The sequence below is a fragment of the Staurois parvus genome, unplaced genomic scaffold (assembly GCF_062004578.1).
Source record: "Staurois parvus isolate SC_StPar_1 unplaced genomic scaffold, SC_StPar_1.0 ptg001192l, whole genome shotgun sequence".
NCBI classification, from domain to species: domain Eukaryota; kingdom Metazoa; phylum Chordata; class Amphibia; order Anura; family Ranidae; genus Staurois; species Staurois parvus.
Genome location: NW_028318988.1, coordinates 2,538,914 through 2,566,245, shown reverse-complemented (window position 1 = coordinate 2,566,245; position 27,332 = coordinate 2,538,914). Strand labels below are relative to the sequence as shown.

The window sequence follows — 27,332 nt, the reverse complement described above, 5'->3', positions numbered from 1 at the left end:
CCATTGAGAAATACTGTATGAGCTGTGATTGGTCATAGCTTGTCACATGGTACAAGGCTGTTGTGAATAGCCCTGTACCATGTGACCTCTGTGATCATTCACAGATTTCACTAGTAGTAAGCAATGATGTCAGAAGTGACATCTTGCTTACTACTCTGCATGTGATCACTGATTGGCCAATCAGTGATCACATGATCGGGACTTCACACAGAGGTCCCATACAGCGACCGGTGTTCCACTGTGCCCGGAGGACACAGCAGGCACCGAATCGTGGTGCTGCGCGCTCCCAGGGAGCGCGCACAAGCAGGGTGCGGGAGGCCTTTTATAAACGGCCACCCAACCCTGCACTGCCACCATCCGGCCGTTTATATACAACGGCCAGACAGGAGGTGGTTAAGGACCGGTTCACATCATGCCCGCATCTGAATTGCATAGGAACATTCCTGTGTGATTCAAACTACATGCAAAACGCACTATATTTGCAATCTGCAGCGGGTGTCAGTCAAAAGTTAATGATACCCCAAACGCAGTGCGCTTGCCTGCACCTTGTCGGATGGTACTTTTGTACCATGCAATCTGATTGCAGTGCAATTTGAAAAGTAATGATGCACTACTTTTGGTGCAGTGCGGTACGATTTCAACCCATTCAATGAAAGGATTGAAATCGCATCACACAGAACTGCATGTGAATAGCACAGGAACACGCTGTACAGGCATGAGCTGACCTTAAAACAGAAGATATTCACAGTATGTCTCATTCCATCACATATGGCGGGTATGAGGACCTGCGGCTTTCAGGTGTTTTTCCAGGACAACTCTTGGAACGTTGGCTTTAACAAGTCTCTAAGGAGTGGAGTCTGCCTGCTTTCAGTCTAGGTGGACTAGAGTACCTTGACCCTATCAGAAGTCTTGGGCCCCGGAGGGTTCAGAGGTTGAGGCCCTTCCTCTTCAGAGGTTGGTCCATTACTGTACCCTCGTGCACTTTTTTGTGTTGTGTTTTTACAGTTCACTTTTTTGTTCATTTCGACAAGCACCGTACCATGGCGCTCCGTAATGTTGGGCTATGCAAGATCACCCACGCTGCAGTAACAATAATATAGCGTATGTGACAAACAATAAACAGTAGGGATGCGGCAAAATTTAGGTGGGCAAAATATTTCGGGCGAAAACATCCCTTTCGGCCGTCGGCGATATGAAAAAAAGCACTGATACAGGTGCCGACAAAACCCCGCCCTTCACCCGCCGCTTGGTAGTTCTCAGCCTTTAACAAGACACCATCAATCCCGGCGCTGGCCATAGAGATGAGTGAAGGAAAGATGGCCTTGACTCATCTCTATGCCCTTGGAGGACCGGAGTGATGTCACTTCCCGTTCCAGCCATTTTTTTTTTTTTAAAGCACTAGATCAATGCTTTTTTTGTTCCAATGCTTTACATTGCAGAGGAGAGATCTGGGGTCTTATTGACCCCATATCTCTCCATAAAGAGGACCTGTCACTAATTATTTCTAATGCATGCATTTCTTGTGCTAAGAATAAAAGTGAGTACATTTTTTTTTAAAGGGACAGTAAAAAACAAAACAAAAAAACATTAAATACATTTAAAAAATGGGCAGCACAGTGGCTAAATGGTTAGCACTTCCGCCTGGCAGTACTAGGGTCGTTGGTTTGAATCCCAACCACAGCACCACCTGCCTGGAGTTTGCATGTTCTCCCTGTGCGAGTTTCCTCTGGGTACTCCGGTTTCCTCCCACACTCCAAAGACATGCTGGTAGGTTAATTGGTTCCTGTCTAAATTGTCCCTAGTATGTGTATGTATGAATGTGAGTTATGGACCTTAGATTGTACACCCCTTGAGGGTTAGGGACTGATGTGAATGTACAATATGTATGTAAAGTGCTGAGTAAATTGACGGCGCTATATAAGTACCTGAAATAAATAAAATAAATAAATAAAAAAGTTTAAAGTGCCCCCGCCCCCCCCGTGCTCGCACCTAGTGGTGAACGCATACATAGGCCAGGCCCACATATGTAAATGGTGTTCAAACCACACGTCAGAGCGAGAGCAATAATTCTCGCACTAGAACGCCTCTGTAACTTTACACTACTAACCTGTAGAAATTTTTAAAGCATCACCCATGGAGATTTGTAAGTACCGCAGTTTCACGCCATTCCACAAGCGTGCGCAATTTTAAAGCGTGACATGTTGGGTATCTATTTACTCGCCGTAACATCCTCTTTCATATTTTACAAAAAAATTGTGGTGTATATTGGGTTTTTTTTGTTTTTTTTTAATCAAAGTGTATTTTTTTCCAACAAATAAATATTCATTTTTAAAAACTGCGTATTTCGGTTTCAGTTTTCAGCCAAGTGCATTTTGAATTTTCGGTTTCGGCACCAGAATTTTCATTTCGGTGCACCACTAATAAACAGCTTCTGTTTGAAGACCTATAAATTCCAAATCAAAGCAAAACGACCCACGAAAGCAGGGGTGCTCATCCAGAGTGAGGGCCACTTAAGTGATTTGATCACCGGTCATGGGCCACAATGAAATGAAATGATCCAAAATTTTAAATATTTTATTTTGAATAGCATAATGAACATTTCCTCCTTAATGCCGACGGGATGGAGAGGAGGAGGAGCCAGCTTTCAGCGTTTGCAGGAGGACAATGGAGAGGACTGGTTCCTGTATATGCTGCTTCTCCTGTCCAAGAGTAAAACAGAATGTGACAGGGAGATTGCACGGGCCCACCGGGGGGAATGGGGTGGGGTCACCATTACGACCAGTGGTTGGAGGTGTGTGGTAAAAACATGTCTCAACTATGGGCTTTTACCTCCCTCCCCTAACCACAAATGTAAATGAGCCCTTACTGTCCTGAGCCCCCTATAAAGTGGCTTTCACACTGATCCGTGAGTGCAGCGCAGTACATCTACAACTTTCCTGCAGGTTACTTGTACTTTGCCATAGACTTCTATGATATCTTGCGGCTGAGGTGCACTTTCAGAAAGCCCACCAAACTCACAGGATATAATAGAAGTCTACGGTTCAGTGCAGCTAATCTGCAGGAAAGCCACAGGTGCACTGCGCTGCACTCACGGATCAATCTGAAAGCAGCCTAATAGTTGTAACCCTTTTATAGGTGCTAACATGTCCATGGCAAAAGCGCAGTCTATGTGATGTTTAATATACGGACCTTTTTTTTCCCCACTTCCAGCTTCTACTAGCTTTGCTCTCTAGGCTGCCGAAAGATCCCAGGCAAAATGCAGTTTGTATCCCCCCACCTGGGACACGAGCCGGCGCTAGAGGAAGCATGGGCTTATGCGGCTCCTGCTCTCTCCACGATCGCCTACTTTCTCAGCTGCTGGCACCAACTCAATGCTCTGGGATGGTGGGTCGGCAAGCCTAGATAGCGATCAACAGGTTGCCGATCCTGGGTATGGCTTCCCTGGTTTGAGGTTGAGGGCCACATCAGAAGGCCCTGATGGCCACAGGTTGAGTACCCATGGCCACAGGTTGAGTACCCATGGCCACAGGTTGAGTACCCATGGCCACAGGTTGAGTACCCATGCTCTAGAAGGAACAGACAGTGCTTACAATATTCGTGCAATTTACACCATAAATAAAAACCAGATAATGTTCATAGTGTAATGAGATAAATAACAAAAGTCACTCATATAAAATCCAAACCTAGGGACAGTGCTCTGTGTCATATACTGTATGGTTTTTATTTATGATGTAAGTTACACGAATATTGTAAGCGCTGTCTGCTCTCTTAGAGGGTCATTTTACATTATATTTGCACTATACATAAGTCTGGCCAATGGGTTGTAAAGCAATGATTTTGCTCTGCCCACTGTCCTGAAAAAAGGGAATAATCCTCTAATTTTTGGGATATGTGATGGAATGAGACATGCAAATATCTACTCTTCTAAGACGGCTTTACTGTGCTACATGCTTTTGATCTCAGACTCTCCAGGCTTTACTGTGCTACATACTTTTCATCTCAGCCTCTCCACATTACACCCTCCAGCCACTCAACTCCCTTATTCCCCCACACAGGATATATATCATTTCACTCCTTAAGCCTGTGTTCAAACTCCATACTGATAGGGTCCAGGTTGGGATATGAACCAAAGACCCTTGTGTTGCAAGGCAGAATTTTCTTGCAGTACTAGGGTCTTCAGGGCTGCAATGTGCTGCCTAGACATATTATTATGTCCTGTCATTTTCTCTGTCCAGAACCAGAAGGTAGTGGCGCCTGTGTGCACTGGAACCGGACAGGTGAATTCTGGAACTCGCCTTCCAGATGTGTCTACAGGTACCTTTGTAAAGATGAACAGTTCTATTTACCTGCTAGCATCCAGGACACCAATTCCATCAGTTCTGTAACCTGAAAATGTTTCAGTAAAAATGTATTGAAAGAAAGAAAGGTGAGCAGAGAGTTACCATAACCCCCCCATTGATGGTGAGAGCAGTCCATGCTTCATGGCAGAGGGAAGGATCGAGGTGCGTCAGAGACAATCCAAATGTGAACTCACCATTTGGTTCTATGAAATCAGGGTCAGTCTTCACATCGTAGAACTCCTCATAGCCTCTGAAATTCTCTGGGATCTCTGTATGTTCTAGATTCTGGCTGATTTCCAAATCTTGTTCCTCCTGGGTGGTGCCTGAGCTGGTGCAGTGCGGGTGGTCCAACAGATCGTCCACCTGTATAATGTATAACTCCTCCCCTGAGTAAGTTGTCAATGATAAATAGGGTGCAAACAAGCTATGGTTGGTTACATTTGACATTGTCCTCTCTTGGATTACTTCTTTTATTCAATTTAACTATATAACATTTTTATTAAACCTTTGACAGCTATCATGACTCATTTTCCAGAGGATAGGAGACAGTTTGTAGGGTCAGGCATAATACTCTCTCCAACCTACTTTTCCTGTAAGTGGTATCTTTTGATTGGGGTTCAGTAAGGATACTGGTTGCAGTCTGGCATACAGAAGACCACTATATAGAGCTCCTCTAGCTCCATATATTAAATATAACTCTGTAATTTTGGCACCTAAAACTAAGAAAATTAAAATGTGTAAATTAGACCTTTCATTAGTAGGCATGTAAGAGTTCAGACATCCGGCACTGACCTGCGTCATGAAGACAGACTCAACGGTTGGTTCAGAGCTGAAATTCATCTCCTCCTCTGATGGCTCATGCATTCCGCTGGATTCTCGATTCTGTCCCATGGTGGAGTCTTGATCTCTCTTTGGAGAAGTTCTGATTGGAGGGAGAGGACTGGATGACATCACATGTTCTGTGATGTCACTGTCATGACCAAACTGTCTCAGAAAAGGAAGTAGTGGAGGCTCAATCATCAGAGGCTGCTTGGGGATTTTAGGGACGTGCGTGCTGACCTTCCAGTAGAGAAAAAAACGTTAGTGTAACTTTTCACAAATGCAGCTCCACAAAGATCTAGATCCAACAATTACCAGACTGTTAGCCCAAGACCCTGAGACAGGGATCAGTCTGTGCCTCCTCTTTCCTTTCACAATATTCACATCAACCTCTGCATCAGAGGAGCTTACACTCTAATGCCCCCCCCCCCACACTCACACACTATTATTATACATTTATATAGCTCTGACATATACCGCAGTGCTGTACAGAGATCACTAAGCCGGTAACATCAACCTCGGCATCAGAAGAGCTTACACTCTAAAGTCCAATCACACTATTATTATACATTAATATAGCTCTGACATATACTGCAGCGCTGTACAAAGATCACTAACCCAGTCACATCAGCCTCTTCACCAGAAGAGCTTACACTCTAAAGTCCCCTCACACTATTATTATACATTTATATAGCTCTGACATATACCGCAGTGCTGTACAGAGATCACTGAGCCAGTCACATCAGTCTCTGACCAGAGGAGCTTACACTCTAATGTCCCCACACTCACACACTATTTTTATACATTTATATAGCTCTGACATATACCGTAATGTTGTACAGAGATCACTAAGCCAGTCACATCAGTCTCTGTACCAGAGGAGCTTACACTCTAAAGTCGCCCCACACTCACACACTATTATTATACATTTATATAGCTCTGACATATACCGCAGTGCTGTACAGAGAACACTGAGCCAGTCACATCAGCCTCTGCACCAGAGGAGTTTACACTCTAATGTCCCCTCCCCCACAGTCACATCAGTCTCTGCATCAGAGGAGCTTACACTCTAATGTCCCCCCACACTCACACACTATTATTATACATTTATATAGCTCTGACATATACCGCAGTGCTGTACAGAGATCACTAAGCCAGTCACATCAGTCTCTGTACCAGAAGAGCTTACACTCTAATGTCCCCTCCCCCACAGTCACACACTATTATTACTATAATACATTTATATAGCTCTGACATATACCGCAGCGCTGTACAGAGATCACTAAGCCAGTCACATCAGTCTCTGCACCAGAGGAGCTTACACTCTAATGTCCCCCCAAACTCACACATAATTTTTATACATTTATATAGCTCTGACATATACCGCAGTGCTGTACAAAGATCACTAAGCCAGTCACATCAGTCTCTGTACCAGAGGAGCTTACACGCTAATGTCCCCTCCCCCACAGTCACATCAGTCTCTGTACCAGAGGAGCTTACACTCTCCAGCAGGTGATGCTGTTCTGCAAAGTGCTGCTAGCTCACTCTACTGTGCTCTCAGCCAGGACTGACACCAATCCTGGGGCTGTCTGGCCGGCTTCTCCCCGGCCATGATGCAAGAAGCCAAGGAAGATCAAGGTGGAGGCTTCCCAGAGGGACTGAGGCCTACGCCGCATGGTCAAGCTGTCATGGATCCTGGGCTTGTCCTTATGCGGGACGAGTTCCTACCAGCTTTTCAAGGCAGAGTGCTGAACAAACTTCGCCGAATCACTATGGAAGAGCAGAAGACTGCTGTCCTGAAGGCAGAATTCAGGAAAAGGAAATCTTTGCATGGCAAGACTTGAAGCAGTAAGAGGAAAGACTCCAAGTTGAAGTCTCTTGAAGGGGCATTGAAGAAGCAGGAAAAGTTGGTGGCCTCTCTGAAAGAAAGCAGTGGAGCCTGTGCCAGTACCAGCAAGAGGACAGATACCACAGCAACGGCGACAGTATGGATGTCTCAGGATCTGTCGCATCCAAGTCTGTATCTGCCCCATTGCAGAATATTCCACTTCTTTTCCTTCAAAAGCCCCTGGGTTGCTTTTGCAGTGTGTTTTGGATCATTGTCCATCTGTACTGTGAAGCACCATCCAATCAACTTTGCTACATTTGGCTGAATCTGGGCTGACAGTATATCTGTAAACACTGCAGAATCCCTCCGGCTGCTTCTGTCTTCTGTCACATCATCAATAACCACCAATGACCCAGTGCCACTGAAAGCCATGCATGCCCATGCCATCACACTGCCTCCATCATGTTTTACAGATGACGTTGTGTGCTTTGGATCATGAGCTGTTCAAGCCTTCTCCACACTTTTTCCTTCCCGTCATTCTGGTACAGATTCATCTTAGCTTCATCTGTCCAAAGATTGCTTTTCCAGAACTGCTCTGGCTTTTCTAGATGTTTTTTGGCAAAGTCTAATCTGGCTTTTCTATTCTTCAGGGTTATGAATGGTTTGCACCTTGTGGTGAACCCTCTGTATTTGCTCTCATGAAGTCTTCTCTTGATTGTAGACTTTGACAATGGTAAGTCCACCTCCTGGAGAGTGTCCTTCACTTGTCTGGATGTTGTGAATGGGTTTTTCTTTACCATAGAGAGGATCCTGTGATCATTCACCACTGCTGTCTTCCGTGGACTTCCATGCCTTTTATGATACTGAGTTCACCAGTGCCTTCTTCTTTCCCCAGAATGTACCAAACTGTTGATTTGGCCTCTCCTAATGTTGCTGCTATCTCTCTGATGGATTTGTTTTGTTTTTGAAGCCTTACAATGGCCTGTTTCACTTGCATGGACAGCTTCTTTGAACGCATGATGTAGGTTCACAGCCATAGATTCCAAATGCAAATACCACACTTAGAATCATCTCCAGATCTACCTGCTTAATTGATGTAGAAACCTGAAGGAGTAGCCCACACCTGGCCATGAAACAGCTTTTGATTAAATTGTCCAATTACTTTTGGTCCCTTGAAAAAGGGGGGGATGGCTACTCTTAAGAGCTGTAATTCCTAAACCCTTCCTCCAATTTGGATGTACATACCCTCAAATTAAACCTGAGAGTGAGCACTTTCAGCCCATATCATTATATAACTATAGCTGGAATATGTTTTGGTAAATACCTGAAAAAACTATAATTGTGCCTGTGTCCAAATATATATGGACCAAACTGTATACTGTATATAGCTCTAACATATACCACGGCATTATGATTATCTCATCATTAGCAGTATCAGGATGGAAATATATGAGTTACTATCTCTGACCTCCTTTAGGAAATGCTATTTGTCTGGCTCTCTCATGCTTCTGTACTTTCTGATATTCAGACATGTTCTAGATCAGTGACTCCGAAATAAATGAAGTCAGAGGATTAACATGGCAACCAGGCAGCCAGTAATTTCATAAAGACAGTCACATGTCTTCCAATGGAGGTTTCCTTGATGAAGATCAACACTTCAAGCACAGCCTAGGTGGGGTGGAAGGAAGGTTATCTCTCACCTTTCTCTTTTCTTTGATGGGAATCACCAAGTGAGGTTTACCAACTGCCACCATTTTTTTCCGAGCAATTTTCACTCCAAGGCGTTCTTGGAGGAAGCTCTTCAGCAAGGGAGGATCTCCTGTCCAAGAAGAAAATGGGATTTAATTGCTTCAAGAGACTCTGTTACTTTGCCTTGAATTGGCACTTAAAAGTCCATGCCATCTATACTCTCCCCTGTGGCTGTATTCCTTGGTTGGCACTGGAAAACATACCTTGTGTAAGCTGTGTGCCCACTCTCATGCAGTGACTGGCCACTCAAGGCCGAGTACAGCATCATGGCAAGCAACTGCAGTATATGCTCCCCTATACCTGGAAGGACTGGGTATTTCATAAGGGCTTTGCCAGGGAAAGAAACAGAAAGGGAATATGGCAAGGGTGGGGGGATATTAAGAGACTCTGTTGCCTTCCCTGGGCCATTGTCTCTTAAGGTTTTACATGCATAACCACTACAATAGCAGTGAATGGCTTGGTTTATTCCTTTCACACAGTCCTAAAGGGGTAGGCTCCCATGGCACAGCTGTTGTCAACATGCTCTCCTCTCCTCTGCAGCAGCTGCTCACCGATACAGGGGAGACAGAGCAGCAGGATCACATGTCTGGAATTAAGTTAAGGTAAGTAGGTAAGGTAAGTAAAGTATGTTTTATACAGGGTATTCAGGACTGGTGTGGGGATGGGGGAGGGGGTAGATGCAGAGTCTGACCATATCCTGTAGTATGTATGCAGTCTCTGACCATCTCCTATACTATGTTCAGTCTCTGACCTCTCCTGTAGTATGTCTGCAGTCTCTGACCATCTCCTATACTATGTTCAGTCTCTGACCTCTCCTGTAGTATGTCTGCAGTCTCTGACCATCTCCTATACTATGTTCAGCCTCTGACTATCTCCTGTAGTATGTCTGCAGTCTCTGACCATCTCTTGTAGTATGTCTGCAGTCTCTAGATATCTCTTGTAGTATGCTTGCAGTCTCTGGCCATCTCCTGTTGTATGTTTTCAGTCTCTGACCATCTCCTGTAATATGTCTGCAGTCTCTAACTGTCTTCTGTAGTATGTCTGAACTCTCTGATCATCTCCTGTAGTATGTCTGCAGTCTGTGATCATCTCCTGTAGTATGTCTGCAGTCTGTGATCATCTCCTGTAGTATGTCTGCAGTCTGTGATCATCTCCTGTAGTATGTCTGCAGTCTGTGATCATCTCCTGTAGTATGTCTGCAGTCTGTGATCATCTCCTGTAGTATGTCTGCAGTCTCTAACTGTCTTCTGTAGTATGTCTGCAGTCTCTGATCATCTCCTGTACTATGTCTGCAGTCTCTGATCATCTCCTGTAGTATGTCTGCAGTCTCTGATCATCTCCTGTAGTATGTCTGCAGTCTCTGATCATCTCCTGTAGTATGTCTGCAGTCTCTGATTATCTTCTGTAGTATGTCTGCAGTCTCTGATCATCTCCTGTAGTATGTCAGCAGTCTCTGACCATCTCCTGTATCATGTCTGCAGTCATTGCCCATCTCCTACATTATTTTTGCAGTCTCTGACCATCTCCTACAGTATTTCTTCAGTCTCTGAGCATCTCCTGTAATAGGTCTACAGTCTCTGACCGTCTCTCCTGTAGTATGTCTTCAGTCAGGAACGGAGTGTACTTGGAATATCTGACAGCCCAGACTGCTCTAAATAATCCAGGTATTTTCAGTAATAATAATGAAAGGGAGTTCAGATTGTGTCACATGCCCTTCTGAACCAAGCAACCCGAGAGCAGTACTGTTCAGACCTACAGAACCAAAACAAAACACTGTTTTTTGTTTTTTTTCTACAAGTAGGTCCATGATGACAAGTTGTCACCTGGTCCCATTGACCTTATGCCTGTGGCAGGTGAAATCTGCAAATTTCATTCTGCTTGGTCGTTTTGGCATCACAGACAGTTTGTTATTTCAAGGATCGTTTACCATTCTTATAGTCTAGCTTATTGTATATCTCCCCCTCCATAATAGAAAAATGCGTGTATTCTAAGAATTTTTTTCCCTAAATACCATGCTTAAGCTCTTTCACTGCTTTGTTTCCTTGCCTATGTGAGAATAAGCCTATATATATATATATACATACAGTGGGGATCGAAAGTTTGGGCACCCCAGCTAAACATTTGTATTAATGTGCATAAGAAGCCAAGGAAAGATGGAAAAATCTCCAAAAGGCATCAAATTACAGATTAGACATTCTTATAATATGTCAACAAAAGTTAGATTTTATTTCCATCATTTACACTTTCAAAATAATAGAAAACAAAAAAATGGCGTCTGCAAAAGTTTGGGCACCCTGCAGAGTTAATATCTTGTACTGCCCCCTTTGGCAAGTATCACAGCTTGTAAACGCTTTTTGTAGCCAGCCAAGAGTCTTTCAATTCTTGTTTGAGGTATCTTTGCCCATTCTTCCTTACAAAAGTCTTTCAGTTCTTTGAGATTTCTGGGCTGTCTGTCACGCACTGCTCTTTTAAGGTCTATCCATAGATTTTCAATTATGTTGAGGTCAGGAGATTGTGAAGGCCATGGCAAAACCTTCAGTTTACGCCTCTTGATGTAATCTCCCGTGGATTTCGAGGTGTGTTTAGGATCATTATCCATTTGTAGAAGCCATCCTCTCTTTAACTTCAGCTTTTTCACAGATGGCATCAAGTTACCATCCAAAATTTGCTGAAATTTTATTGAATCCATTTTTCCTTCTACTCGTGAGATGTTCCCTGTGCCACTGGCTGCAACACAACCCCAAAGCATGATTGATCCAACCCCATGCTTAACAGTTGGACAGAGGTTCTTTTCATTAAATTCTGTGCCCCTTCTTCTCCAAACGTACCTTTGCTCATTCCGGCCAAAAAGTTCAATTTTAACCTCATGGGTCCACAGAACTTGTTTCCAAAATGCATCAGGCTTGTCTATATGTTCATTTGCAAAGTTCAAACGATGATTTTTGTGGTGAGGACGTAGAAGAGGTTTTCTTCTGATGACTCTTCCATGAAGACCATATTTATACAAGTATCTCTTTATAGTGGAATAGTGTACCACAACTCCAGTGTCTGCCAGATCTTTCTGGAGGGATCGTGCAGTCAAACATGGGTTTTGAATTGTTTTTCTCACAATCCTGCGAGCTGTTCTGTCTGATATTTTTCTTGGTCTTCCAGATCTTGCTTTAACTTCCACTGTTCCTGATGACTGCCATTTCTTAGTTACATTCCGAACGGAGGATATTGACATCTGAAAACGCTTTGCTAACTTCTTATGGCCTTCGCCAGCTTTGTGAGCATCAACTATTTTCAGTTTCAGTTTTCTAGACAACTGCTTAGAAGAACCCATGGTGCTGATTGTTGGGGCAAGGTCAGGTGAGTCTGGGCATTTAAAACCTTTGAGAATGACATCACCTGGTCTTCCCAGACGATGAATGAGAACAATCCATGACACTGGCAGGTCTCAGCTTGGCAAAGGGGGCAGTGCATGCTATAAATTCTGCATGGTGCCCAAACTTTTGCAGACGCCATTTTTTTGTTTTCTGTTATTTTGAAAGTGTAAATGATGGATAAAATCTAACTTTTGTTGACATATTATAAGAATGTCTAATCTGTAATTTGATGCCTTTTGGAGATTTTTCCATCTTTCCTTAGCTTTTTTATGCACATTAATACAAATTTTTAGCTGGGGTGCCCAAACGTTCGATCCCCACTGTATATATATATATATATATATATATATATATGTGATTTTTCAGTCCTGGATAGGGGGTGCACGCACGTGACAGGTCCCAGAAGACAACAGGGCCGTTCGCAAAGTGCAGCGCTCCTCGTGCATGCGTAGTGGGCACCCCGATGTGAAGCCGCAAGCTGTCACAGCCGGGTGCCCACACTGAAGGCGCCGGGGAGAGAAGACAGCCGGTGAAACCAGTGGTGGTGAGGACACCGCTGGACCGAGGGACAGGTAAGTGACTGTATTTTAAAAGTCAGCAGCTAGTTTTTGTAGCTGCTGAATTTTATTTTTTTTTTCCAGCTGGAACTCCACTTTAACTACCTCAATACCAGCATGTTTTTTCACTTCCAAAAAACTGTGGTAAAAAATTAGATCCACTCTCCAAAAAGTGGCAATTTCAGGGTTTTCGTTCTGTCCTGGCAATTTTATTTGACATTTATACCAAAAAGTAAGGGGACCAGTTTTTTTTTTCAAGTGTTCTATCTTTTGTCCTTTATATAATATAAAGCTTGTTCATAAATACCACCAAATAAAGCTATCTCCTTCCTTAAAAAAAAAATACAAGGTATATTTTTGTACAGTGTTGCATGACCCAGTAATTGTCAATCAAACTATCACTTCACTGAAAAATGGCTTGGAAAGGAAGGGAGTGTAACTTGCTGGTATTGAGGGGATTAACTGTAATGTACTAGCATTTATTTGTCAGATGGGGGGGAGGTCCTCTTTAACACATACAAATGTGGGGTCTGATACCCATCTGTCCGGATATACCTCCTATATATCTCCTAGATTGTAATCTCCCAGGATCAGGGTCCTCCTATCCCTTTTGTATTGAACTGTATTGTTGCTGTATTGTCTCCCGTTATATTGTAAAGCGCTGAGCAAACTGTTGGCGTTATATACATCCTGTATAATAATAATAATATACCTTAGATATATTCTACAGCTCACAGAACAGTCACTAGAATGATTGGAACCATGCTTGGTTAGAGGTTCACCGGGTTTGAACCTTTACCTTTCCAGCGGGTAGTCAATGGGTTCCCATGGATCACCAGCTCCTCCAGGGTTGGGAAGAGAGCCACAGCTAACAGGTCCTCTTCATGTTCTATCTAAGAAAAATTAAAACATTTACTTCCAAAATGAGTTCCAAACAGATTCATCTACATACAAAGCATCGACCTACAATGATAAAATAACTGGATCACCTTTTAATATCTAAACCTTTCACCCTTTCTTTTTCTTTTCCTGTTAACAGACCAAAAAGGAGGAAATGAGAGAAGTTCTTAGTTTGGATTTACATACAAATTAGGTCTCATGTACACAGGTGGACCTATCTGTACACCCATGTGAAGGGATATCTTTGCCTGCATTGGATGTATAGGTGTTCCAGTGCAGGTGCGTGTCCTCAAACACAGGCAGCGTGCATTCAAGGACACTTACCTGCACAGCTGTCAAATCCCAATAGACATGAATGGGACTGCCTGCACATGTATGCACATAACACACGTGTATCCCGTGTGGGTAAGATGGCTGTTCATACAGGTGTACAGATACAGATGTGTGAAGGAGGCCTTGAGACAGGGGTGGTCAACTTTTTGAAGAGCGAGGGCCACTTGAGCGATTTGGTAACTGGTTGCGGGCCACAATGAAATGAAATATTCAGAATTTCAATTTTTAAATAGCATAATGAACATTTTCCCCCTGCAGCCAATGAATGCCGGTGGGAGGGATCAGAGAAGCAGCCAGCTTTCGGCAGTTGCAGGAGGAAAATGAAAGGATCGGTTCCTGTATATGCAGCCCCTGGCACCCCTCAACTCTAAAACAGAATGTGAGGTCGCAAGGTTTCCCTGGAGCATGGGACGAGGTCGCCATTGTGACCCTTGACACTACACCAGTGGTTGGAGAGGTATGGTAAAAACAACCCGCCCCCCCAAACAGCGAATGTAAATGAACCATTACTGCCCTGAGCTCCCTATAAGGCTGCTTTGATGCGCTGAGGTTTACCCGCACTGTGAGTACAGCACAGTCCACCCACAGGTTATGTGCTCTTTACCATAGACTTCTATTGTATCTATCAGGTGTCATGCACTTTCTGAAAGAACACCAAGACTCCTGCATTCAATTTGAGGTCAAGGGCCACATCAGAGGTCTCTGAAGGCCATATGTGGCCTGTGGGCCACAGGTTGAGGATCCCTGCCTTAAGATCAAGGAAAGTATGATGAATGATAATTTATTTCCGAATAGCCCATTGACCAATCAGAATCCATGCATGATATATTTATTGTATTAATGCTGGCAGCATCACATATACCCTGAGCAGCCAATCAGATTGAGGCTGCACATTGCACATTCAAAGCTGACCCTTCATTGATTACATTAGGAAATACAGAGACGCCTCCTTTCTTCCACTATGAGGATGTAAGGCACAACGTCCGACCACAACAGCCAGAGGTACGCTCTGCCTTCATTGTGGACCTGCATAAATCCCCAAGTACGCACATACCTTGTTGTCAGCCAGGCTGAGGGTTGTCAGGCTCGGCAGTGGAGGAGTGAAGGACTGGATTAGCTCTTCTGTGGAGGACAGCAGGAAGCTGGGCAAGACTGAGGAGCTGATGGTGGTCTCTGGGGGCTTCTGTCAGAAGAAGATAAGGAGACTCCAGCATACTAAGACCATAACCAGTCCGTCCATTGTCACTACAGAACAGGGGGCACTAAGGGGCCATGTGTGAACACAACTAAAATCACCCCCCCCCCCTTAATACCCCTCCTTTGTGGACCATTCTTACATTTCTGCTATAGGCAAGTTTAACCAATAACTTTGTCACCACTTAGGATAACAAAGTAATACATGCATATGTAATACATACAGAGAAAAACATAGATAACTTTTTTTTAGGTGAAACAAGGCTTTCTTTTGGTGATATCAGACAGAAATGAAAAGTATTTTCTTTAGTAGCATATGGAAAGGTAGAACCATGGAAAGATTTTCATCTCTGGTCATGTAAAAGAGTGATATGATCATCCAATATAAATTTGCTGTTTAATACTTACTGGGAAGGGATTAGAAGATTTGGCGCTCTGTATGGATGGGAATATCACTTCTGCAAACAAAAAAAGTAATTTAATGCAAAGTTACAAGGGGACCTGTAAAGAAAAAAGATATTTTTTTGTTTAGGTATTAATGAATTTAGTGTCTTTTGTACATTTTTATTTAGTTATAGCCCAACTCACAATAGAGGTGAGGGGACAGAGGGTCACTGGCCATAGAGATGAGGGGACAGAGGGTCACAGGTCATAGAGGTGAGAAGACAGAGGGTCACAAGTCATAGAGGTGAGGGGACAGAGGGTCACTGGTCATATAGGTGAGAAGACAGAGGGTCACTGGTCATAGAAATGAGGGGAAAGAGGGTCACTGGCCATAGAAGTGCGGGGACAGAGGGTCACTGGTCATAGAAATGAGGGGACAGAGGGTCACTGGCCATAGAAGTGCGGGGACAGAGGGTCACTGGTCATGGGGTGAAGGGACAGAGGGTCATTGGTTATAGAGGTGAGGGGACAGAGGGTCACTTACCATACAGGTGGAGGGACAGTGGGTCACTGGTTATAAAGGTGAGGGGGGCAGAGGGTCACTTATCACACAGGTGGAGGGACAGAGGGTCACTGGTCATAGAGGTGAGGGGACAGGGGGTCAGTGGCCATATAGGTGAGGGGACAGAGGGTCAGTGGCCATAAAGGTGTGGGGACAGAGGGTCACTGGCCATAAAGGTGTGGGGACAGAGGGTCATTGGTTATAGAGGTGAGGGGACAGAGGGTCACTGGTCATGGGGTGAAGGGACAGAGGGTCATTGGTTATAGAGGTGAGAGGACAGCGGGTCACTTACCATACAGGTGGAGGGACAGTGGGTCACTGGTTATAAAGGTAAGGGGGGCAGAGGGTCACTTATCACACAGGTAGAGGGACAGAGGGTCACTGGTCATAGAGGTGAGTGGACAGGGGGTCACTGGCCATAGAGGTGAGTGGACAGGGGGTCACTGGCCATAGAGGTGAGGGGACAGAGGGTCACTGGCCATAAAGGTGTGGGGACAGAGGGTCATTGGTTATAGAGGTGAGAGGACAGAGGGTCACTGGCCATAACGGTGAGGGGACAGAGGGTCATTGGTTATAGAGGTGAGGGGACAGAGGGTCACTGGTTATAGAGGTGAGGGGGACAGAGGGTCACTGGTCATGGAGGTGAGGGGACAGAGGGTCACTGGTCATAGAGGTGAGGGGACAGGGGGTCACTGGTCATAGAGGTGGGGGGACAGAGGGTCACTTACCATAGAGGTGAGGGGAACAGAGGATCACTGGTCATATAGGTGAGGGGGACAGAGGGTCACTGGTCATAGAGGTGAGGGGAACAGAGGGTCACTGGTCATATAGGTGAGGGGGACAGAGGGTCACTGGTCATAGAGGTGAGGGGGTAGAGGGTCACTTACCATAGAGGTGAGGGGACAGAGAGACACTTATCATAGAGGTGAGGGGACAGAGAGACACTTACCATAGAGGTGAGGGGGACACAGGGTCACTGGTCATAGAGGTGAGGGGGCAGAGGGTCACTGGTCATAGAGGTGAGGGGGCAGAGGGTCACTTACCATAGAGGTGAGGGGGGCACAGGGTCACTGGTCATAGAGGTGAGGGGGCAGAGGGTCACTTACCATAGAGGTGAGGGGGACACAGGGTCACTGGTCATAGAGGTGAGGGGGCAGAGGGTCACTTACCATAGAGGTGAGGGGGACACAGGGTCACTGGTCATAGAGGTGAGGGGGCAGAGGGTCACTTACCATAGAGGTGAGGGGGACACAGGGTCACTGGTCATAGAGGTGAGGGGGCAGAGGGTCACTTACCATAGAGGTGAGGGGGACACAGGGTCACTGGTCATAGAGGTGAGGGGGCAGAGGGTCACTTACCATAGAGGTGAGGGGGACACAGGGTCACTGGTCATAGAGGTGAGGGGGCAGAGGGTCACTTACCATAGAGGTGAAGGGGACAGAGGATCACTGGTCATAGAGGTGAGGGGGACAGACTTTCACTGGTCATAGAGGTGAGGGGGACAGAGGGTCACTGGTCATAAAGATGAGGGGACAGAGGGTCACTCTCTAGAGATATTAAAGGACTGCAGTGTCACTTACCTGTCCTGTCTGGATCCTTAGTGCTGGGTAGGACCATGTAGTCCAGCTTTTCATCCATCCCCTCACACAGAGAACTCTCTCTGTCTCTCATCTCTGGGGTCTTGTGACTACCCTTCACAGCGGTGTCCATGTTCTCTGCCTCTCCATCCTGCAGGCTGCTCTCAGATTGATGAAGGTACGGGACCGCAGTGATACCATTACCGTCCAGGTTCAGCAGACGTAGACTACAGACAATAAATAAATGAATGATTATAATAAAGATATATAAACACATGAATATATTATATCCAGGAATAAGATAACAAATCCATAGCTTCTTTCTACATACAGGAGACAAATGTGGAAGTGTGGGGATGGTGTCCCAATGCAGGAATTCAGAATGACCCCAATGAATGCTCGGTCAGTTCAGTGCCGAGCCCAGCTGTGTGATCATTATGTAACTTCCATTTATTTATTACAGATGTTTATATAGCGCCAACTAGTTAGGCTGCACTTTACATTTTGTACATACATCTCAGTTCCTGGCTGCAAAGAGCTTACAATCCAAGGTCACTACCATCCATACACATAGTAGGGCCAGTTTAGGTGCTTTGGCAGCATGTCTTCAGAGTATGGGAGGAAACCCATGCAAACACAGGGAGAGCATGCAAACTCCATGCCCAGATTGGCCCAGATTTCAACCAAGGACCCAGGTGCTAACTATTAAGCCACTGTACTAAACCTTGAATGTATAAAATGTATATGGTAACAGGTGAAGGTGCGGTAAATATTTGACAAATGTGTGACTAAAAAAGCAGTGATTTTATTCACTGGAAGTTATTGGATAAATCAGCTTTTACCACGAATACAAACTCAAATCCCAACATGGCGAACCTTTTTTAAATGGGGACTACAGGGTCCTATATCATTGGGAACAGATAATTCTCTTATAGAAATTACTTCCAAATTTTCCTAAACCCAGGACCCTGCATTCACTATATCTGGTCTCCCAGGACCCTACATTCACTATATCTGGTCTCCCAGGACCCTGCATTCACTATATCTGATCTCCCCGGACCCTGCATTCTCTATATCTGATCTCCCCGGACCCTGCATTCACTATATCTGGTCTCCCAGGACCCTGCATTCACTATATCTGGTCTCCCCGAACCCTGCATTCACTATATCTGGTCTCCCAGGACCCCGCATTCACTATATCTGATCTCCCAGGACCCCGCATTCACTATATCTGGTCTACCAGGACCCTGCATTCACTATATCTGGTCTCCCCGGACCCTGCATTCACTATATCTGGTCTCCCCAGACCCTGCATTCACTATATCTGGTCTCCCAGGACCCTGCATTCACTATATCTGGTCTCCCCGGACCCCGCATTCACTATATCTAGTCTGCCAGGACCCTGCATTCACTATATCTGGTCTCCTAGGACCCTGCATTCACTATATATGGTCACCCAGGACCCCGCATTCACTATATCTGATCTCCCAGGACCCCGCATTCACTATATCTGGTCTCCCAGGACTCTGCATTCACTATATCTGGTCTCCTAGGACCCTGCATTCACTATATCTGGTCTCCCAGGACCCCGCATTCACTATATCTGGTCTTCCAGGACCCCGCATTCACTATATCTGGTCTCCTAGGACCCTGCATTCACTATATCTGATCTCCCAGGACCCCGCATTCACTATATCTGGTCTCCCAGGACCCTGCATTCACTATATCTGGTCTCCTAGGACCCTGCATTCACTATATCTGATCTCCCAGGACCCTGCATTCACTATATCTGGTCTCCCAGGACCCTGCATTCACTATATCTGGTCTCCCAGGACCCTGCATTCACTATATCTGATCTCCCAGGATCCTGCATTCATTATTTCTGCTCTGCCAGGACCCTGCATTCACTATACCTGGTCTTCCTGGACCCCGCATTCACTATATCTGGTCTCCCTGGACCCTGCATTCACTATATCTGGTGTCCCACACTACACAGAATATGGAAAAGCAATTAGTTTAGTAAATGCCTTTTCTCATCAGCAGTTAGAGCAGTCTTGTGATTTCTATCAGTGTCCAGCCAAGCACATTTTAAAGCTAGTAGGAGGAGTTTTAATTTTGCTCTAGGAGGATGCAGAACCCCTGACCTCTGTGCGGACTAGTGCTGATTGGCCCTGTGCTGATTACATACACTCTCTCAAGAAAAAAAAAAACAACTTCTCTAGCAACATACACCAAGCTGAGCATGTACAGAGTGACTCTATATGATATGTCTTATCAGAAGATAAGAGGGGGACCCTGAAAGAAGGGGAGGATCAGAGAAGACAGGATCAAACAATGTTTTTACACAATACAGAAGGTTAACCCCTTAGGTTCCACATTGAGTATAACAAGCATGCTTTACTGCATATACAGACTGATTGTACAATGTGGGTATAGTAACACTTTAACTAACACACAACTATTCAATATAAAATCAAATGAATGGGACCCCAATCAGTAAACTCTAACCATCACACAATTCCAGAACAAAAAAAAAAAAAGACCAATCAAATTCCTCCAAGGGGGTCTATTTACAAAAACTCTGGTGTTGGAATGCCTCAGCCTTCACACAGTTGTTATGAATAATCCCTGGAAAGTCCTCAGCATGTTTCTTTCCTATGAACATCAGCTCCATCTAGTGGTCATAATGCGGTAAATACGGAAATGTGGGCTCTTGTGAGCTACTATGGTGTATAGTACACTATTCAAAATAATTCCAATGCTGTGTAATAAAATGATCAAAAAATGGTCTAAATAAATAAATGTAAATGTATGGTTGGCTTACACTCTACACATACTCCTACCATTGTGTCACAGAAAAATAAAAAGCAGAAATAGTGTCGCGCTACCACTACCAATTGACAAAAAATGTGCAAATAAATACACAACAATCCAGCTTCACAACTGTGCATAACGAGATCTCTGCAATTATATCACTGCTACAAACATGTCCTTATTAAATCCTTGTCTTTGACACGTCTTCCAGTGCTACGGTACAAAATTATAAGCTGTGAAGAAACATTGGTACACCTTCCCTGGCTGTGCTCTCCCCTGGTGTATATGACCAAACCGTTAAGTGAGGCCATAAAAGACTTGTGTCCCTTTAATGTGGCTAATGGGGGCCATAGACGGGTCAAAAATCGGGCGATTTTCGCACCGTTAGTGGGTTAATTGGTCGGCCGTTTTTCGGAGTTTTGGCACATTTTTTTTACCGGTCATGTCGGAAAATTCGCACCCCGGTTTTGATGATCGCCTGATTTTCCCAGCAATGATGGGAAGAAGAAGAAATAAGAAGAAGGAAGAAGAAAGAAGGAAGAAGGAAGAAGGAAGAAGAAAGAAGGAAGAAGGAAGAAGGAAGAAGAAAGAAGAAAGACGAAGAAAGAAAAAGAAGAATTCCAGTCCACTATTATATTTTATATGAAAAGTCTTGCGGTTGCAACAATGTATCCATTTGTATCCGAATAAAAACATCTGTATCCAAAATGGATATACCGTATTTTTCGCTCCATAAGACGCACCTAGGTTTTAGAGGCGAAAAACAAGAAAAAAAAATATTCTGAACCAATGGACTGCAGACACAGTACAGGGGATGACCAGAGACTGCGGACACAGTACAGGAGATGACCAGAGACTGCGGACACAGTACAGGGGATGACCAGAGACTGCGGACATAGTACAGGGGATGACCAGAGACTGCGGACACAGTACAGGAGATGACCAGAGACTGCGGACATAGTACAGGGGATGACCAGAGACTGCGGACAGTATAGGAGATGACCAGAGACTGCGGACATAATACAGGAGATGACCAGAGACTGCGGACACAGTGCAGGAGATGACCAGAGACTGCGGACACAGTACAGGGGATGACCAGAGACTGCGGACATAGTACAGGAGATGACCAGAGACTGCGGACACAGTACAGGAGATGACCAGAGACTGCGGACACAGTGCAGGAGATGACCAGAGGCTGCGGACACAGTGCAGGAGATGACCAGAGACTGCGGACACAGTGCAGGAGATGACCAGAGACTGCAGACACAGTGCAGCAGATGACCAGAGACTGCGGACACAGTGCAGGAGATGACCAGAGACTGCGGACACAGTGCAGGAGATGACCAGAGACTGCGGACACAGTACAGGAGATGACCAGAGACTGCGGACACAGTACAGGAGATGACCAGAGACTGCGGACACAGTACAGGAGATGACCAGAGACTGCAGACACAGTACAGGAGATGACCAGAGACTGCGAACACAGTACAGGAGATGACCAGAGACTGCGGACATAGTACAGGGGATGACCAGAGACTGCGGACAGTATAGGAGATGACCAGAGACTGCGGACATAATACAGGAGATGACCAGAGACTGCGGACACAGTGCAGGAGATGACCAGAGACTGTGGACACAGTGCAGGAGATGACCAGAGACTGCGGACACAGTGCAGGAGATGACCAGAGACTGCGGACACAGTGCAGGAGATGACCAGAGACTGCGGACACAGTGCAGGAGATGACCAGAGACTGCAGACACAGTGCAGGAGATGACCAGAGACTGCGGACACAGTGCAGGAGATGACCAGAGACTGCGGACACAGTGCAGGAGATGACCAGAGACTGCGGACACAGTGCAGGAGATGACCAGAGACTGCGGACACAGTGCAGGGGATGACCAGAGACTGCGAACACAGTGCAGGGGATGACCAGAGACTGCGGACACAGTGCAGGGGATGACCAGAGACTGCGAACACAGTGCAGGGGATGACCAGAGACTGCGGACACAGTGCAGGGGATGACCAGAGACTGGGGACACAGTGCAGGGAATGACCGGAGACTGCAGACAGTGCAGGGAATGACCAGAGACTGCAGACAGTGCAGGGAATGACCAGAGACTGCTGACCTTTGGGGAGGGAGGGGGAGCAGGTACCTGAATTTGACAGGTACCCGCTCCCACTTCCGCAGAGTTGTCCTTCCCTCTTCTTCCCGGGCCGGCTTCTGTGACAGCCGGGTGCCCACTGCGCATGCGCGAGAAGCGCTGCGCTTTGTGAATGGCCCGGCGCCTTCTGGGACCTGTCATGTGTCCCAGAAGACACCGGATCATTCACAAAGCGCAGCACATGCGCAGTGGGCACCCGGCTGCCACAGAAGCCAGCGCGGGAAGACTGTGCAGCGCTGGAGCGAGGAAAAGTAAGGCCCTGCAGGAGAGAAGAGCTGAGCGGCCGGCCCAGTATTCTGACATGGTGGCGGAAGAAATACCGGACCGGCCGCTTTATATTCGCTCCATAAGACGCACTGACATTTCCCCCCCTTTTTGGGGGGGAAAAAAGTGTGTCTTATGGAGCGAAAAATAAGGTAAATGGATACATTGTTGCAACCGCAAGACTTTTCATATAAAATATAATAGCGGACTGGAATTCTTATTACGTGTTCTTCCATGGCAGACCACTTCCTGTTATCTCACATATATATTCTTATTATTATAGACACATTTACCACCCTAACTCCTCCCACAGTTTTTACACTACATAGACAGTAATATACCGAAATGTGCGGATTGGTCCCGATTGGTGTGCTATTACTTTGTGGAACGTTTCGCCGAATGGTTCACAAAATATCTGCGTTTTTGTGGTAAAATTGGTCCCATAGGAATGAATGGCGGAATGTTCAAAACTAGAGTGGGAGCTGACAAAAGCTAGAGTGGGAGCTGAAAAATCAGGACATGATTTCTAAACTGCCATCACTCCCTCATTTTCAAGCCCACCTACACAAATCTTATATCAAAACGTTCAGCTATCCCTGCTGCCACTAAAAATGTCCACGGCTAAGCCATAGTCCTGATAGTTTTCACAATATGACCATTTGTTTGCAACTCATGCCGCCCATTGACATTCATTGAAACTCCACTCTAGCCACCTCAAATTTGAAGGGCAATTTCTAAACTGTGACTGTGCCTTCATTTTTAATATTTCAGAGACATACTATGCATCAAAATGTAGGTCTGGGTCTTGTGATTCTCACAATATAAAGCTCTTCGCTGTAGGATTTATAGTTTTTAAGCTACAACCATTTGAAGATGCCAATGAAGTGAGCAATTTGGAGCAGTTTGTTTTTAACCGCTCTTCTCTGCCCTATTTGAAATCTAATTTTGAATTGGTGACAGTTTGGCCGTCTTCTGGTTAAAGGTTTGGAAATAAGTTTCCTACAGTACAGAGTATTTGAGGTGATAATGCTGCGAATGTTTTTTATAAATGTATGTTTTAATGTAACTGTGGGCAGCAACATTGCAATTAAATGTGCTATATAAATAATTAAAAGTTGAAATGCATTTCTCACTCTATCAAGCTTGCCGTGTGCACTTTTTAAATTTGATCAATCAATTGGTTAGTGTAATGTTTACTATCTTTACTCCAAACACTCCACCCAGTTACTCCGCCCACTCCACCCAGTTACTCTGCTCACTCCATAAAGTTACTCTGCCCAGTCCAACCTTTTCACAGTTACTCCAGCCACTCCAACCACACATTTACTCCACCCACTCCACCCAGTTACTCCGCCCACTCCACCCAGTTACTCCGCCCACTCCATAAAGTTACTCTGCCCAGTCCAACCTTTTCACAGTTACTCCAGTCACTCCAACCACACAACAGTTACTCCAGCCACTCCAACCACACATTTACTCCGCCCACTCCACCCAGTTACTCCGCCCACTCCACCCAGTTACTCCGCCCACTCCATAAAGTTACTCTGCCCAGTCCAACCTTTTCACAGTTACTCCAGCCACTCCAACCACACAACAGTTACTCAAGCCACGCCACCCATTTACTCCGCCCACTCCAGTTGTAGAATACTGGTGGAGGCAAGAACACTTCACACAATTTCCCCAGAAATTGTAGCTTTTCTAGTTCTTTTTATTCTTATGTATTGCTCCCCTGTCTCTGCAAAGGACAGAAGTAATTATGGGGTTAAATGCCGGCTATAGACGGAACAAAAATTGGATGATTATTTAACCGTTGGTGTTAACCTTTGGCCGATCGAACAACCGATTTTTCATTAAAAAAAAACAAAAAAACGCCAGTTTTCGACCGTCTATGGCCTACATAAGTGGTAAATGGATGGTATGATTCCTCTATCCCTGGGATGGATGGATGGATGGATGCAAATGCTGAAGCATTTGCACAGCAAATTGTAAATAAATAGGCTCCTATGTACAGTTGTGCTTAAACGTTTGAATCTCCTTGGAGAATTGGTAATGTCTGTACTGTTTTTAATGAAAGCACGAGTGAGTGGGCAAAACACATTTCTTATGGGATTCATATTCTGTAACTGGGGGTCATAATAGAATGGCACAATCATAAAAAAAAAACAGTAAACAAAATGAAATGCCCCCTGCTCAATAGTCTGCATCCCCTTAGTTCGTAATACTGTGTATTGCCCTTTTAGAATCAATGACAGTTGTCTATGAGGCCCCCAGTTCTTGCAGATGGTATAGCTGCTCATTCATCTTGGCAAAATGCCTCCAGGTCATGCAAAGTCTTTGGTCGTCTTGCATGAACCGCACATCTGAGATCTCCCCAGAGGGGATCGATGATATTAAGGTCAAGAGACTGTGATGGTCACTCCAGAGCCTTCACCTTTTTCCACTGTAACCACTGGAGCAGTGGTTCTCAACCTGTGGGTCGCGACCCCTTTGGGGGTCGAACGACCCTTTCACAGGGGTCCCCTAAGACCATCAGAAAACACATATTTCCGATGTGTAAAGAGCAGCTACTGTGTAGAAAGCAGCTGCTGTGTTGAAAGCAGCAGTATTGGAGGTAAAACGACACTCATGAATTATAATTACTGGGTAAATAATTTTATGGTTGGGGGTCACCACAACATGAGGAACTGTATTAAAGGGTCACGGCATTAGGAAGGTTGAGAACCACTGCACTGGAGGGTCAACGTGGCCTTACTCTTCAGGTCATTGTCACCCAAAAGCGTCCCATGCATAGCTTTAATGCAGAAGAATGCAAATTGTCTGCCAGTATTTCCTGAAAACATGCTGCATTCATCTTGCCATCAATTTTCACAAGATTCCCCGTGCCTTTACAGCTCACCCCCCTCCTCAAAATCAATAAGCTACCACCATGCTTCACAGTGGGGATGGTATTCTTGTCACTGTTGACCCCTCTCCAAACATAGTGCTTATGGTTGTGACCATAATGCTCTATTTTGCTCTCATGACTCCAATTACAGTGTGCCAGAAGCTGCGAGGTGTGTCAAGGTGTTGTTGGGCATATTGTAACTGAGCATTTTTGTGGTATGACCGACTTGTGGTGCTGGCCCAAGTCAGGCAATGTAAGGTAAGCCCACTAATGCGCTGGAAGCAGGAGCAAGCGTCCTGACACCATCCAGGGGTGTAGAGTCACAGGGTAAATGAGGACGCTGCTGAGATCGACCCACATGGAGTAACGGAGAGTGTGTGTGTGTTGGCCTCAGTCCTCACTCTGGCCATGCTCTCTTCAGTGGGCTTTTTTGTGGCATTGGTGCAGTAAAGGCTTCTTTTTGGCAACTTGACCATGCAGTTCATTTTTGTTCAAGAATTGTGCTGTTTGAAACAACCACACCATCTTTTTTTTGCAGAGCAGCCTGTAATTTTCCTGAGGTTACCTGTGGGTTTTTTATTATATCCTAAACAATTCTGGCAGTTGTGGCTGCAATCTTTCTTCATCTACCTGACCTTGGCTTGGTGTCAAGAGATTCCCAAATTTCTCACTTCTTAATAAGTAATTGGGCAGTATTGACTGGTATATTCAAGGCTTTGGATATCTTTTTATATCCTTTACCATCTTTATAAAGTTCCACTACCTTGTTACGAGGTCTTTTGACCTTTCTTTTCTGCTCCCCATGGCTCAGTATCTAGCCTGCTCAGTGCTTCCACGTGAGAGCTAACAAACTCATTGACTATTTATACACTGACAGTAACTTCAATTTAAAAAGCCACAGATGTGAGAAATTAACCTCTAATTGGCATTTTAACCCGTGTGTGTCACCTTGTGTGTCTGTACCAAGGCCATACATTCCAGGGGGCGGAGACTTCTGATCCAGGGGCGGAGACTTCTGATCCAGGGGCGGAGACTTCTTATCCGGGCCATTTGGGTGATTTCTGTTATCATTATGATTTAAAAAGGAGCCTAACAACTATTTGATAATAAATGGCTTCATATGATCATCATCCTTCAATAAAAGACAGTTTTTGGCATAACCAGTCATATTTTCAATATCAATACCAAAATTTCATGATTTCTGCCAGGGGATGAAAACTTTTGAGCACAACTGTATAACCAATTGTCATCAGCTCAGTTCATAAATTGTCCAAATTGTCAAAGGTACAAAAGATAAATAAATAAATAAATATGCATAGCACCAAAATAGCTTTGTTAAGGCTGGTTTCCGTTTATATACTTTTGATCAATTAATTTTTAAAAACAATTGGAATGAAATGAATGGGATATTCATAATAATGAATGGGAAAGTGCATGCTTCATCTATGTAAAGAAGCCCCTTAAAAATAAGAGGAAAAGGAAAGGAACCGGAAGTGGCATGTCGGCCATTTTGAGGATTGGCAAAACCGCATGCCAAGTGAAAAATAAGCTGCTCGGCAACCCAAGAGGGTTCTGTGGCATGGGAATAGGCGATTT

The 27,332-nt window shown here is 45.0% G+C and overlaps 1 protein-coding gene across 1 annotated transcript in view; it reads right to left on the bottom strand.

The window, feature by feature from the left end:
- The window catches only part of XRRA1 (X-ray radiation resistance associated 1), an 80,164-nt gene that overhangs the window by 12,493 nt on the left and 40,339 nt on the right, over nucleotides 1-27,332 (bottom strand). The window contains exons 9-15 of the mRNA XM_089659840.1: nucleotides 17,615-17,838; nucleotides 15,497-15,546; nucleotides 14,949-15,077; nucleotides 13,461-13,554; nucleotides 8,688-8,806; nucleotides 5,133-5,399; nucleotides 4,535-4,703 (exon numbers count right to left, since the gene is read on the bottom strand). Of these exons, the coding sequence (XP_089515966.1) occupies nucleotides 4,535-4,703; nucleotides 5,133-5,399; nucleotides 8,688-8,806; nucleotides 13,461-13,554; nucleotides 14,949-15,077; nucleotides 15,497-15,546; nucleotides 17,615-17,838 (1,052 nt within the window). The remainder of the gene's footprint in view (nucleotides 1-4,534; nucleotides 4,704-5,132; nucleotides 5,400-8,687; nucleotides 8,807-13,460; nucleotides 13,555-14,948; nucleotides 15,078-15,496; nucleotides 15,547-17,614; nucleotides 17,839-27,332) is intronic.